The 15662-nt window shown below is 41.6% G+C and overlaps 1 protein-coding gene across 3 annotated transcripts in view; it reads left to right on the top strand.

Annotated features, from left to right (window-relative positions):
• LOC107396886 (protein shisa-6) overlaps nt 1-15302 on the top strand; it is a 178896-nt gene extending 163594 nt beyond the window's left edge. For all 3 annotated transcript variants that reach the window (XM_070551514.1, XM_054734109.2, XM_054734107.2), the window contains one exon: nt 9435-15302. In XM_070551514.1, the coding sequence (XP_070407615.1) occupies nt 9435-10057 (623 nt within the window). In that variant the 3' untranslated portion in view covers nt 10058-15302. The remainder of the gene's footprint in view (nt 1-9434) is intronic.
• The last annotated feature ends 360 nt before the right edge of the window (nt 15303-15662 follow it).

Here is a 15662-nt window from a genome sequence, read left to right as displayed (position 1 = left end):
AATGTGTTTTATTGGGAGTGTATGAGATAGGCCAACAAAAGTAGTGCATCGTTTTGAAGTGGAAGGAAAATGAAACTTGCTGTTCAAAACGATTTAAAAGTAGAGAAACTACAGCCAGGATTTGAACCTGCAACCTTCTAACTACAAGGAAACAGTGCAGCCAACCAAGGTTTTTTTTATTTAGAGACTGTTTAGTTTTAATTTGTTTTTACAACTTGTTTGTTAGTTTTACTTTAGTTTTTATACTTTAAAAATGCTTAGATTCAATTTAGATTTTATTAGTTTCAGTTATAGTTTTAGTTTTTTGTAATATTAGTTACATCTCAGGGACAAGAATGAATAAAATAATCGGAATTGTTGTAACGATATCCCAGAAAATCATCATGTTTTATCAAGAATTTATTAACAGGTGAGCTGCCATGCATTCCAGAATGCTGTGTTTGATATAGCCCCTTGTAGAGTCCTGGATCCCCCAAAGTGCTTTACAACACAATCATTCACCCATTCACACACACATTCACACACGCTGGTGGGGATGAGCTACAGTGTAGCCACAGCTGCCCTGTGGCACACTGACAGAGACAAGGCTGCCGAGCACATGCACAACCAGTCTCTCCGACCACCACCAGCAGGCAAGGGGGGTTAAGTGTCTTGCCCAAGGACACAACAACAGCGACAGACTAAGCGGGGCGCGAACCTACAACCTTCCGATTACGGGGCGAGCTCTTAACTCCTGTCATAAATTTTAACATGAGCTTTGCTTTGCTTGGTGTTGCCGTCTGATCCTGAGGCGGAGGAGGACACATGCTCCTTCACCTTCTTGATGTAGGCTAGGTCAGCCGTCTTGTGTGAGCTTATAGATTTGTAGAGTTGTTCTCCTAAGAAATGCCCCACACCTCTGACCTCCTTCTACGCCTCCTGCTTTTATCTAAAACACAGTCGTATTCAAAGTAGTCCCAAAATGGACTCTGTTGCTTCCTCCCAACTCTTGCAGACATGACGCTCGACGTTGACTGATGAGCTCTGTTGTGGCACGCACACAGCAAAATAAATAAATAAATAAATACAAAAGCAACCGGAAATCACAAATAAGACATAAACACAACAACTAAGCTAGCTTTTTCTATAACTTCAGTTAGTTTTTGTTTTGTTAACGCTCGTTACAGTTTCAGTTAGTTTCAGTTTTATATTTTAATATAACAAAAACATTTTTACATTCTAGTTTTTGTTATTTTGTTAGGTTTTGCTAATGACAATAACCCTGCAACCAGCTGGACCACTATACAGACAGAACATGTGCTGTGCATATTTATTCTGACCTTCAGAAATTATTTAGTTAGTACGTAGAGTTCACCTGTGTGTGTTTCAATGTCAAGCTGTTCTGCTTCAGAACAAGCTTCCGTTGTGTGTCAGACATCAGTGAGCAAACAGTATGAAGAAGAAGATGGGATTTACCAGACAGGTCAATGGGATACAGCTGTGGAGAAGTTTGAAGGAGGGTTGTGTTGTAAAAGCATTTCCCAAGCTTTGAACATCTCTGTACCACTGTTCAATCATCTCTCGTCTCGTCTTCCTCCGCTTATCCGGGTCCGGGTCGCGGGGGCAGCATCCCAACTAGGGAGCTCCAGGCCGTCCTCTCCCCGGCCTTGTCCACCAGCTCCTCCGGCAGGACCCCAAGGCGTTCCCGGACCAGATTGGAGATGTAACCTCTCCAACGTGTCCTGGGTCGACCCGGGGGCCTTCTGCCGGCAGGACATGCCCGAAACACCTCCCCGGGGAGGCGTCCAGGAGGCATCCTGACCAGATGCCCAAACCACCTCAACTGGCTCCTTTCGATCCGGAGAAGCAGCGGTTCTACTCCGAGTCCCTCCCGAATGTCCGAGCTCCTCACCCTATCTCTAAGGCTGAGCCCGGCCACCCTACGGAGGAAACTTATTTCGGCCGCTTGTATCCGCAATCTCGTTCTTTCGGTCATTACCCAAAGCTCATGACCATAGGTGAGGATTGGGACGTAGATCGACCGGTAAATCGAGAGCCTGGCTTTCTGGCTCAGCTCCCTCTTCCCCATGACAGATCGGCTCAGCGTCCGCATCACTGCAGACGCCGAACCAATCCGCCTGTCGATCTCCCGATCCCTCCTACCCTCACTCGTGAACAAGACCCCGAGATACTTAAACTCCTCCACTTGAGGTAGGACCTCTCAGCAATCTCTGTTCAATCGATTATTTGAAAATGGAAAGGGTTTGATACGGCGATAAACCAACCAATATCAAGGGACAACCCCTTTAACGGCAGACCAAGTAAGGAGAGCATTAATCAGACAGCAGACAGGCGTATGGTTGACTCTAGAGAGGCTGGACAAATCCACATCAAAGGAGTCGTCTACGGAACAACTATTCATCGTGTAATCGATAGCAGTTGGAAATCTGGGTGTTGTGATTGATGAACACCTGACCTTTAAAGATCATGTTGCCTCTGTTGCTCGTTCATGCCGCTTTGCGCTGTATAACATACGAAAGATCAGACCATACCTAACACAACATGCCACCCAGCTCCTGGTGCAATCTACTGTCATCTCCCGCCTCGATTACTGCAACGCCCTTCTAACTGGTCTTCCAGCCTGGACTGTGAAACCTCTTCAAATGGTCCAGAACGCAGCGGTGCATCTGGTCTTCAATCAGCCAAAAAGAGCACACGTCACCCCTCTGTTCATTGAGCTCCACTGGCTACCGCTAGCAGCACGCATCAAATTCAAATGGCTACCACTAGCATACAAAGTCTGAGATGGTACGGCTCCCATCTACCTGAATCCTCTTGCAAAGGCTTACGTCTCAGCCCGGCTGCTCCGGTCATCAAAGGATCGTCGGCTAGCAGTGCCTACACCACACTCAGGACAATCCAGACTCTTCTCATGCATCGTTCCACAAATGTGGAATGACCTTCCAAGCACTACCAGAACTGTGGCTTCCTTTTCAATTTTCAAGAAACTCCTGAAGACCCTGCTCTTCAGAGAGCATCTTCTTAACTAGCACCCTCCCTGCACCCGTCCCCCCTCTCTACCGTCCACTCCTTGTTCCCTCCTTTCCATGACTGATGTCAAGTTGTTGTTGTTGTTGTTATTGTTGTTGTTAGCTTCAAGTGCAACATGCCAATTATCACTTGTAAGTCGCTTTGGACAAAAGCGTCTGCTAAATACATAAACATAAACATAATCCACAAACCTGGTTTAAAATTTGGGTAAAAAGAAAGTTATTGTCAGAAGATAGTAACAAGTCCAGTATGCAGTTTCACTCAAACATTGAGTGTCAAGCAGGGATGCATTGGGTGCCCTTTTTTGTCTTTGGTATGACCCAACTGAGATTTGAACCAAATCTCCCAGTCTCAGGGCAGGCACTCAAACCATCAGGCCACTGAGAAAGTAAGTTAAGCTAATGGAGGTTTGCAGGTATTTTTAGTCAGAAACATGCGGTTGAGCAACTCTAAAGTGAAGCACGCATCAGTTCACTGAGCTGTGGTGTTTCAATGGTCTCCCTCAGAGAGCTCCACAAGCGAAAACCACAGCCTCAGACTGTAACGAACGGAGCCAGGTACCCGGGCCATGCTGTGCTCCTCCCCAGTTGTTAGAGTTTATTAGCTAGCGCTAGCTCTGACGCTCATGCTGCCTGCCAATCAAACTGAATTACTGATAAGTTCAAGCATTTAATTACACATTAATGGAAGAGCCACAAAAAATCTGCCCCTCAAAGTTGTAATGAAACTAATGTAAACTAGATCTATTAAACCTAAGATGTTTTGTTATTTCTGCTGTGAGGTTGCCATTTTTAACATGGGAGTCAATGGTAACTTGCTCCTTTCTGGTGCGAACTCCTAGTGGATGAGGGTGGAACCGCATTTGTAGTCATTTCGGTGTTGGCTTCAGGTGTGGGAGCCTGGGGTTCCCCCTCGGTAGAGATACATCCTGAAAGACTTTCAGCTGTAATTGTAGTGAAAGTTGGCCAGAAAAAAAATAAATGAAGGGGGCTAAATACAAATGCCTGGCAGTTTTAAGATTTTTATTTGCACTCCAAGCATATTACGTTCTAGACGTATTTCATGCGGAATCCCAAAATACATTCAAGTTCAGAGTTGTAATGTGGAAAACCGTGGAAATGTTAAAAGGAACAAATACTTTTGCTGACTGTTATTTGACTGCTGACTGCATTCTTTGTTTTTTTGATTGTAAATGGAAACACAACTGATACAAAAATTCACTAGCTTACTGTACATTACCACCTCTGTTGCTCTTCGGACCATGATTCTGTTTTCTCAGTCATACAAAGATAAAGCAAACACCAAATCCTGTGTCTCGATCCTTTATTTATTGATCACAAAATAGTACATTTTCAGCTGTAACCCCATACTACAAAGTAATTTCCTAATGTGTTTTTTGTGGCAAACACTTTGTTTTTAATATGAATAGTATTCAGTACTCAGTAAATAGACTGATGAGTGTATTGGGATAATAAGAAGGATGAGAATCAAACTCAGAAGTCTGTTCTGAGAGCAACCTTGCAGTTTGCTGATCAACAACTTTCCATTCCACAGCAGCTCATCACTTCTGGCTTCCCAAACATTGTTATGCTTCACACCACCAGTGCAGCATGTGTTGCATGTGTGGTGCATAAATTTATATGTACATAAGCTCGTTTTAATGTGTTGCCTCGTTATTATATGCATCAGTAATGCAGTTTGCAGCAAAATACACAAGAGAGGTGTGAAACACTTGCTTAATCAATACACTTGCAGTGGGCTCTAGTAGGAAGTAGGCCTTGTACCCTGGGGAAAAAAGCTACAATGCACCAGTTTCAGGAACTAGAAAATTGCCACATAAGAGGAGAGCTTCAGATGGCAGGATTTGGACTCTTATGTCCCAATATTTTGACATCTGATTGGCTAACAACACAACTCTACCACTGACTCTGTTAGCTTTGCAACACTGATGTTTTATCTCAACATATAACACAAAAAGGAAGTGACACCACTAACATCCGGCGGTTGTTCTGACAAAGCAGAAGTGAAACATCGAACCATGTCAGCAAAGGTAACAACAAACCCTTGTAACTCTGTGTAAGATGAAGAACAAGAGAAAGTGAAATTAAAAAACACACGTTCTGTTTGTTTGGAGCTGCTAATGCTAACAGTTAGCTTCTAGCCGAGATGTTCTCTGCTCCTTCCCGGATGCTAAATCAAAGACAGCTTTCCTCATCATGAGCCAAGAGTCTATGAATTCAATGGGACGTGTAATTGAGCTTTATGAATCAGAACGTTTCCCCGTCTATTTTCTGTTTAATGCAAAATATAATCTGTCTATTTTCTTGCTTAGCCTACATGTCAAACTCAGAATGCCCGATAATATCTCAAAAATAACAAGTATAAATGATTTCTTAGTGCACTAGGCCTTTAAGGGGTTGAACTGCAGCTTCCTTTTGAATTTTCAAGAAACTCCTCAAGACCCTGCTCTTCAGAGAGCATCTTCTTAACTAACACCTTGCCTGCACCCGTCCCCCCCTCTCTACTGTCCACTCCTTGTTCCCTACTCTCCATGACTGATGTCAATGTTGTTGTTGTTATTGTTGTTGTTAGCCTCAAGGACAATATGCCGATTATCACTTGTAAGTCGCTTTGGACAAAAGCGTCTGCTAAATACATAAACATAAACATAAACATGAAGGTCCATGTGGGTTTATGCTCATGAGAAATCTCCTTGTGGCTGAGGCAGGTTTCTAGATGAATATGGATGACCAATCCAGAGTTAAAACTCAGGGATATTTTATGAAATCGCTGAAATTTCAAAATCATTGTTACAAGAAAATTCCCCAAGAGGAATGATCAAGGCTAAGGAATAATTAGTTTTCATCAGTACGCATCCTTTATGACAGGGGTCGGCAACCCACGGCTCTGGAGCCGCAGGCGGCTCTTCCATCCATCTGATGCGGCTCTCTGTGCTTGTAAAATAATGACTGGATATTTAAATAAAATGCTTTATATTTTACTGCATTAATTTCATATCTGTATGCCAATTCTAAATGTAAAGATTGTCTGCGTAAACCTGAACAGGTCCAACCCGGTCTTACTGTGAGACCGGGTTGAGGCGTCACGCTTGTGCGTAATCATAGGCGCTTTCTGAGCTGAAGAGGATGTGAGATTCTGGGATTCTCCTCAGACGGCTCCTGGATGTGTCGCCACATTGGAGACAGGAACAAGCGCTATTCAGCCAAAGTTTCATCATCAGGGAACATTTTCTAAGTGACAAGTCTCTCTGAGCGACAGGGTTTGGAAAACACTCGCTTCAGTCGGAGGAACCTTCCCGCATGCGCTCTGGTTCTGCAACGCGCTCCAAGCCCCTCTCCACATCTTCAGCTCGCTGTGGACCTTATGTAGTACACGCTGACAGGGAGCTGCGCTGAGCAGTGTCCAGCTCAGATGTTCAGATGGAAATCTTTTCTTGAGTGATTTAGCTACATCTGCGATGTGCGTAATGAATAAAATGTCAGTTCGTCTGCATGCGTCGGGGTAATTCTTTCTATTCTTTCTTCGTCAAAATAAACGGTCAAATACGGGAACTGTCCGGTCAACACAAGCCCTGCTTTTAACTGTTTTGTTTTCTTGTGAAAATTGTTGCAAAGAGATATAATTTAACTTGATCAACACCAGAGCCAGGAGCACTGCACCGTTGTCTCTGTCACTGTAAATGAGGGAAAAACAAAATGATCGGATCCTTTTCTGACCTTCCCCACCTACAAAGTTTAATTACAACAATCAAACGTGACAGAGCCTGGATTTGTATTCTGAACAGTCTAAACATGTTTTAAAAAGAAACGTATGACAAAAGTGGCACCTGCTCAGTAAAACCACCAACAGGGTGAAAAATATCTAAATATTGTAGGCAGAGACGGGCTACAACTTCTGGATCCACTTTATATAAATCGTTTTATTGATTATCTTCTTATGAAAGATAACTTTGACGTACACGAGCGACTGGTACTGGCTGCTGTCACCTGTTGTGATTGGTTAAAGCAGCTCTCTGCTGTCTGAGGGTAGGCCCCGCCCACAACGCCGCGGCTGCTGTGGCTCCCAGTGTTTTCTTTACTGTGGGAAATGGGTAACAATGGCTCTTTGATGGGAACAGGTTGCCGACCCCTGGGTTAATTTATCAAAATGAGCTACCTGAATCCTGTTTTGGGCTGCCTGAATTTTTTTTCTCACAAAAACACCACTAGAACAGTGAACGCTGATTATATTATGGCCGTAGCAGAACAATGAAACAACCAGATGCAGAACGCTGTGCGTTCGGTTCGGGGCCCACATTCCACTCGTCTCCTGCCCCTGCGCTGCTACCTCTGTAACCTTTAGACCAGGAGAGACCCAGGATGTGTGCTCACCAAGCAAAGACGTTTCAGATGGTCACATTTAATGGTTTTTCCTCTCAGCCGCAGACATTCTCTCGTTTTAGACATAGGTTGTTTAACTTTTACCGGCACATATGGTTACCGCTAGCTTGTTCAAACAGTGTCCGGCTCTGGACTCTGATTGGTTCTTTCCTCTAGCCCCGCCTCTCCCAAATGCTGATTGTTTCTTTTTTCCAATCATCTGTCTTTTCCGTTTTCTGATTGGATTTTCGTTAATGTCCATTTTTTTTCCGCCTTTTATTTAAAGTTAAAGTCCCATTAGTTGTCACACACACTGATGTGTGTGCAAAATTTGTTCTCCGCATTTGACCCATCCCCTGGGGGAGCGGTGAGCTGCAGACACAGCCGCGCTCGGGAACCATTTGGTGGTTTAACCCCCCAATCCAACCCCCTTAATGCTGAGTGTAGGGCTGCTCAATTAATCAAATTTTAATCACGATTACGATCTGAGTTTTGAACGATTATAAAAAACAAAACAAGCCAATTATTTGCTCCTCCCACTTGTGCTGCCCTGAGTTGCAAATGAAGCGCTCCTCCTACTGTGTTGCCAACTTGGCGACTTTGACGTTATTTCTAGCAGTTTTTCAGACCCCCTTCTTGACTTTTTAAATCTTAAAAGTACGTAGCGAACATCTCAGAAACATCTCTGGTAACCCTTAGCTACTTTCTGGATAACTGTCGTCGACATTTCCTGCAGGTTAGCTAAACACTCCGCCTGCGCTCCGGACCGTTCTTCAGGACATTAGGAAAGGGAATGATGTAGTGATGTGTCAGTCGCTAAAGAAACAGCTCTCTGAGCCAGCTCCTTGTTGGAGTAACCAGAGTGAGTGACACACACACCGCACCTGCGGACTCCTGAGCCGCTAAAAATGGCTAAATGTGCGCGTGCGGCGCGCTAAACACACGTGCAGCTTGCCCCTGATTGCTGTGAGACTGGGTTGGGGGGTGGGGGGTGCAGCTGTGGTTGGGACAATTATTACATTAACTGATGGATGACTTGTAAATAAATAGTTTATAAATAAGGTATAAATAAGTTCCTCACGCTGATAAATAATAACTAATCTCTCTGAGGACACGGTGCTAGTGCACTCTCCTACAGCACCTTGACACGACTCAATAAATGTTATACAACATTTTGTGAACATCAATTTGTTTGCATTTATTTGTTATAAATGCCACTGTATAATTCTTGCTGTCAGTATTTGCAAGATATTGGTATTTGGGTCTGTACTGGTTAGACTTAAATGAGTTAAACCAAGGTCTATAGCCCTTGGGTCATAAACTATGAGCTATAAGTATATTGGTCTTTTTATACTGGGAATCAGGAGTTATTTTAGTGATCATCTTGTTTCTTATTTATTTTTGTCCTGATTGTGCCCTGAGCAATTTTATGACTGAATAAAAACAAATAAAATCAGCATAAATAGAAAAATCGTCCTAAATAATCGTGATCTCAATTTCAGACACCATAATCGTGATTATTATTTTTGCCATAATCGAGCAGCCCTAGCTGAGTGTCAAGCAGGGAGGCATTGGGTCCCATTTTTTCAAAGTTTTTGGTATGACCCGACCAGGAATCGAACCCTGATCTCCCAGTCTCAGGGCGGACACTCTACCACTAGACCACTGAACTGGTAACGATGGAAAAAAAATCTGCAAAACAGCGAAGCCACGAATGGCGACCCGCATTATACCGAGGGACTACTGTAGTAAGAATCATTCAGCTATAAACAAATTTTGATAATACAGACATTATAGAACGTAGCTGCATTAAAGAACATAAAAATAACATCATAAAAATAATGTCACAGTTACTTTGCTAAGTACCTACATACTTTTACAATGTGATAAAAACAGAATTGCTAACGCAATTACTTTTTGTGAAAAGTCATTTGTAACTATAACTGATTACTTTTTTAAAGTAAGACTGCCTGTCACAAACAGGGACTTTTTATCTCTAATAAACTTTTTCTTCTGACCGAACAGGTGAGAAAGACATTGATGACTATTACCCGAGGAAGCATCATCATGCTGACTTTGGAGGTCGGGGTCATACTCACATGGTGAAGCTGAATGCTGAAGCCCAGCAGCACCAGCAACACCAGCAGCGGCAACGTCCTCGACGGGTCCAGAGGGCCATGTCCCAAGACCACGTACTGTCCCCTCCCAGGACACCACGCCGTGGAGATTATGGCTTGTCGTCGTACGGCGCCATGGCAGCTGCAGCGTATGGAAGCAGTCGGAACCTCTCAAATGAGCAGCTACTTTCTGCAGACCGCCTTCACTCCCAGGACCCCTTGCTGCTGTCCCCGGCGATGAGGCGCGACAAGTTTCGAGAGAAGGCCATGGCACGAGCGATGTCTCACGCCGACATGTTGCTGCCCACCACACCTGTGATGGACCGCCACAAGGTGACCAAGATGCACTCTCAACCCAGTGCCTCTAATGACTCTTACAACACGCTGATGGTAAACCATCATGGAGGAACATCCACATCCAAGAGGCAGGCTTTTGCTTCCCGAAGAACACACACAGTGGACCACCTGCAGTACATTCCTGGCCACCACCACACGTACCGCACTGCCAGTAAGAATGAGGTAACTGTTTAACTGAAGGACTCTTTAGACTCTTTAGATCATTGCAGAATTCAAAAGACTTTCATAATATCAGCAAGTTTCTGTACAGCTGTTCAATCTCCTCTAACAAACTAAAATGTTTCATGCTTTTTAGCACAAGCTTCAGTGTCATCCAGATTTTGGGTAACTAGGATCAACCCAGGCAAAGACATTTTCCCATAGGGCGTCAAAAGGGCTTTGGCATTGACACAAAGATCCTTCTTGTTGGACGTTTGGCGATGTGAAGAACATATTTTTTTAAACTGAACATGGGACTCAAAGGGGGTTGTGTTAACTTCATACACATATGAATAAACTATATTTACTATTTGTATTTTCAGTCCTTGTTATAGCTTTAGGATTACTCTCCATCTGATGTAAGCACTTCAATCGGTGCCTGAATTTGTCCCATTTCAACCATGAAGTGGATTTGTGGGTTAAAAAGCACAATTAATGACTTTACCCATGTTTGAAATAAGTTTCTCCTCTTTGATGACAGCCAGGACATATCAGCTTAGATTATAAATGAAAACAGGCTACTTCTGTTGTATACAATAGATGATTGTAAATAGGCTATATTATTAGCGGCAATTAACTAGAAAAACTGGCCTTTTGACTTTCTTTTCTCTCCCAAGAAACCGACCATAGATTTTCATTTATAATTTTGATTCTAGATAAGAAAACTATCCCAAATCAGTATTATTTCCACTGATGTCTGCAAATATGTGGATCTAATATGGGAGATCTGTTTGTGTTTTTTTCCCCAAATTGTGCTTGTGGCATAGAATGACTGTGTATGAAAACTTAACAACGTTCTGTAACTCCTTCATTCTGTATTTATTCATTTGCTGGTGAAATGGAACCAGTTGGTCATTTGGATTTGCTTGATTTTAAGCTTCCCTGCTTTGTTTGTCCACGGCTGACCTTTTTTCCCCCACCACTCCATGTCAGGTACTCGATGTTGTGGAATACTTCGGCTGAATATCTGTTTTGTATTGATTCTAACTGAAACAATCAGTATGAAGTCATGCTTGATTTACAAGACTCTGCTTGTTAGTCAAGCATCAATTAAACTGTGAAATGTCTGTCCAGCTGTTTCCATTAAAGTAATGCCTTATTGTATGAAATCCCATATGCTCTTAATGAACAATTGTGCTTTTGTCACGGCTTGTCTCAACTTTTTGTGCACCGCTTTAGGCTTTCCAGCAGAATAAGAGATTGAAACCGGTCAAGGGAGGGATGATTGGATGAGCGTACCTCATTTCAAAATGTCTCAAAGTTTAAAGCTATAATTGTTTTGGAAAATTAATGTATGCACATCTCAGTAATCAGTCCTGAAACTATAGATATAACTTCAGAAAACAATCTTTTTTTGTTTCCAAATGTATTTTAGGTCATGGAAAATGATCATTGGTTCTCTCAGCATCTTTTCAAGATTAAATCCCAAAAAGGACATCAAAAAACATGTTTACATAAAGTTCAAATAGTATTCTACTTGAAATCAGATTTTTAATTTCATTGCTGTAAATCTCAGCTTTTGTTGCTGTACCTAATTCCAAACTGGTTCAAATGGTTTTAATGGTGTGCCATACCCATTGCCAAAAGAGATTTAGGGATGATTTTATTTTGTCATAGTCATTCTTTCTCATTTTTATTGATTTTATAATTGTATGATGTAATGTTGTTTTCATCCTAACTTGCTGATTTTTATGGTTTTATGGTTTTTAGTTATACTTGTTCGTGACTGCATCTTCTGTGTTGTACAGCACTTTGGGTTGCGGAAGCAATAATACGTGTGCTTTAGAAATAAATGTGACCTTGACCTTAATCCCATTTTCTAAGCATACCTGTGCCCCTAACTTTGAGTTCTTTGTTAGGCTTCTGTTAGAATTAATAAAGGGTACTAGTTTCAGTATTCAGGAAACTAGCTCATTGATTGTTGCTAGTGAAATGGGTTTCATCAGGATGTGTAAAATTATAACAACACCGATATGTTTAATGTTTGCTGACAAAGACTGAATGTAATACCAAAATGTATGCACTGGCAAAATATTGAATTAGACATCAAAATGTTAGGATGTGGGCCTTTCTATAACCAGGTGGATCTAATCTCTTTTTAAAATGAATCTTAAGAGGTAGACAGGAGCTGGGATCATAGCAGCAACCTACCAGTTAGCCACTCTTTCTCTTAAACCACGTTCATTTCAGATTGTTGTGACTATAAAATTATTTTTTTGTGAGTTACTTAGCTACTCTAAAGTGAGCTCCAGAAAAATCTTAATTTGTGGGGTTAGTTAGTTAGCCTGGAAAGTCATCATATGTTTGTAAATATGTACAGTAGTCTGGCCACAACCTATAGAGAGAAGATGCAATTATTTAAATTAAATCTGAAATAAAGGACAAGTACCTCTATTTGCTCCTTACTAAAAATGAGTCCAAGTCTAAATAATCCAAAGTTGTTTCAAATAAACTATTGCCATCTTTTTTTGCTCCGTTGCAGTAACATCCCACCAAATCAAACCAATGGAGCGCTGTGATTGGCCCACCAAACCAATAGAGTGCTATGATTGGCCCTTCAAACTGACAGACCACTGTGATTGGCCCACTAAACCAATAGAGTGCTGTCATTGGTCCACCAAATCAATGGAGCACTGTGATTGGCCCACCAAACCAATAGAGTGCTCTGATTGGCCCTACAAACTGACAGACCACTGTGATTGGCCCACTAAGCCCATCAAACCAATAGAGTGCTGTGATTGGCCCACTAAACCAATAGAGTGCTATGATTGGCCCTACAAACTGACAGACCACTGTGATTGGCCCACTAACCAAAAGAGCTTTGTGATTGGCCCACCAAACCAATAGAGTGCCATGATTGGCCCACCAAACCGATAGAGCACTGTGATTGGCCCATCAAACCAATGGAGCGCTGTGACTGGCCCATTAAACCGATAGAGCTCTCTGATTGGCCCACCAAACCAACATAGTGCTATGATTGGCCCTTCAAACTGGCAGACCACTATGATTGGCCCACTAAACCAATAGAGTGCTGTCACTGGCCTACCAAACCAATAGAGTGCCATGATTGGCCCACCAAACAAATGGAGCATTGTGATTGGCCCATTAAACCGATAGAGCTCGTTGACTGGCCCACCAAACCAATAGAACGCTGTCACTGGCAAGCCAGTGCGGGCCTGATGAGGCTCCAACGTAGCGTGGCTAGATCGAGCTGCAGAGCAGATTCGTTTTGCTACAGCTACTGACCGTCTAGATTTCTGGGCCACCATTTAGCCTCAGCACTATGAAATGTGACACCACTAAAACTTGATTTGAACACAGATAGTAAAGGGTAGGGATGAGTGGGGGAACCTTTGCTAGATGCTAAAAGAAAAACATAAAATCAACAGGGAAGTGTCAAAAACTGCTGTGGCTCTTTAAGGACATTCAACAAAGTCCTCACAAAACCCAGACGTGGAAATTAGTGATCTACTAACATGACTAGTTAAACAAATTTTATAAGAACTACAGATGCCCCTTCACACTGGATTGAAACCAATATGGTCTCCATGACTTACACAGCCAAGTAGATTGTGACTGGAAATCAGCAAATGTGGAAGACATCCTTCAATGGAAAATCGGTCGTTAATTTTTTTTTTCAAACACTCTCCTACATATTTCTCTCTTTCACCACAGTTCAAACCCAAACCTGAGCTCCAAACTCTCTTGGAACCTATTAAGATGCATCTAGAAGCTTAGCCATTGTTAGAATGACTGTTATGGTTTAATGGGATTATAATCTGACATATAGATGAAACCGCAATGGTGTAGGTCCCATGTCATGGACACAGAGCCACTGTGCTCTACATAGGACCCTGATAAGCTTCGATGAACCATAACAACCTCACTACTTACTGCTGTTTGTGCAACTAATGGTGACCTATCAGGCGTGTATGTGGGGGAACCCTCTTCAGCATCCTGCTAAGACTCTGCGTTCTGGATTGCTTCATATGTCATAGAGGAGTCTTCCAGTCATCCAGTGAGAGGGGTTCTGGCTTTTTTTTTTTTTTTTTTTTTTTTTCTTTTCAGGGAATGAGCATCATACTGTGTAAAAGAGGAAGTTAGCCTCTTTATGGACAGAAAATCCCAAAATACCTTAAATGTTCAGCAGGAAATCTTTTAATTGCACACTATCTATATGAATATCTGTGCAAAAATGTCAGTTCCAAAAAGTAAAATAACTGTTATTAAAGCAACTCTTTATCTCACTCAAACAAAATAAAATGAAACACAAGGTCTTGAAGTTTTCCTTAAAAGATAACTGGATCATCTGCTGGAGACGTCCATCCAAAACAGTTACTACTTTACTTTTACAATGATTCACTTGTTCCCCCCTGAAACCAAACAGGTCCATGGTGATGCCATGTTCATTGCCAAAATACCACAAATTTGAAAAATCCTACAAAAATGATTTTACAAGAAAATCATAGGAAAAATGTATTAACATTGTTTGATTTGTCAGCTTCTGTATATACTTGAGGTGTGTCAATTTAACAGCAGTGTCTTAACAGAAAATCTGTCCTATTGCAAGTTTCTTTTTCTTAATTTTGCTTTTAGGTAAAAAGAAAATGGATAAATAGGAGATAATTTTCAGAAGTTGGAATGTTGGCCAAATGTACCTTGAGCTGAAGAATTATAATTCTTGAATTGTACGTGCCACTTTATGTCAGGTTTGCATTTAATGATGTCAGTTTGATTGATTTCTTTCTAAACTCTATTTGAAGATTACTTTGTTATTTCAGACATGTTGACAAAAAAAAGCATTGGCTGCTGTTGCTGAGGAAAATGGATGACACTAGACACATCTGAATTCATCTCATTCGCTGACAAACTTCTTTTGAATTAATGATGATGTCATCCCAAAAGCCTTTTCTCTATGTGCAATATTTCCTTTTCACACTGTTGAACGTTGAACCACTAAAGGTTTCTGACAGGTCTCTGTTTCATTTGCTGCCACTGAAGCTTTGTTTTGTTGAGTTTTGTTTTTAGGACTTTAATGTCTTTCACAATCAGTCGAACGTGTTTTTATAGCTATATATAAGAGCGATAAATGTGGTGTGTATGAGAAACAGTATCAGTGTAATTACAGACGATGAGAGATTTTAAAGGCTTCAAAACTACAAAACATGACTGTTCCTGTGCATTTTTGTTTGTTTATGAATTATTAAAAAGGTCATCATGAGTGTTGTGTAATTTAATTGCTCGTGCATTTCACAATTTTTGACGGATGAGGTCAGTTTTAGTCTAACAAGAGCCTTGAAGAGAAATCAGGGAAAGAAAAACAGAAGGTCTAGAAATTGAACAGCTTAATGTTTGTTACTCACTGTGGAGTTTTAGCTTGAGTGAAAAAATTGTATTTAGGAAAATAAATTCACATTGATTTCAAACACAAATAAACATTACACAAAAATAAGAAAAACAGTGTTTGTTTTCTTAACAATGATTTACTGGCTTCACATGACGTTGCATCTACATCATGGACATAGTTCTGACTTTAGAAGTGGGGTGGGGGGGCACAACTGGCATGAGGACAATAAATATA

The sequence above is a fragment of the Nothobranchius furzeri genome, chromosome 5, assembly GCF_043380555.1.
Source record: "Nothobranchius furzeri strain GRZ-AD chromosome 5, NfurGRZ-RIMD1, whole genome shotgun sequence".
Taxonomy (NCBI): Eukaryota; Metazoa; Chordata; class Actinopteri; order Cyprinodontiformes; family Nothobranchiidae; genus Nothobranchius; species Nothobranchius furzeri.
The sequence above is the reverse complement of the archived record's forward strand: the minus strand, read 5'-3'. Positions and strand labels throughout refer to the sequence as shown.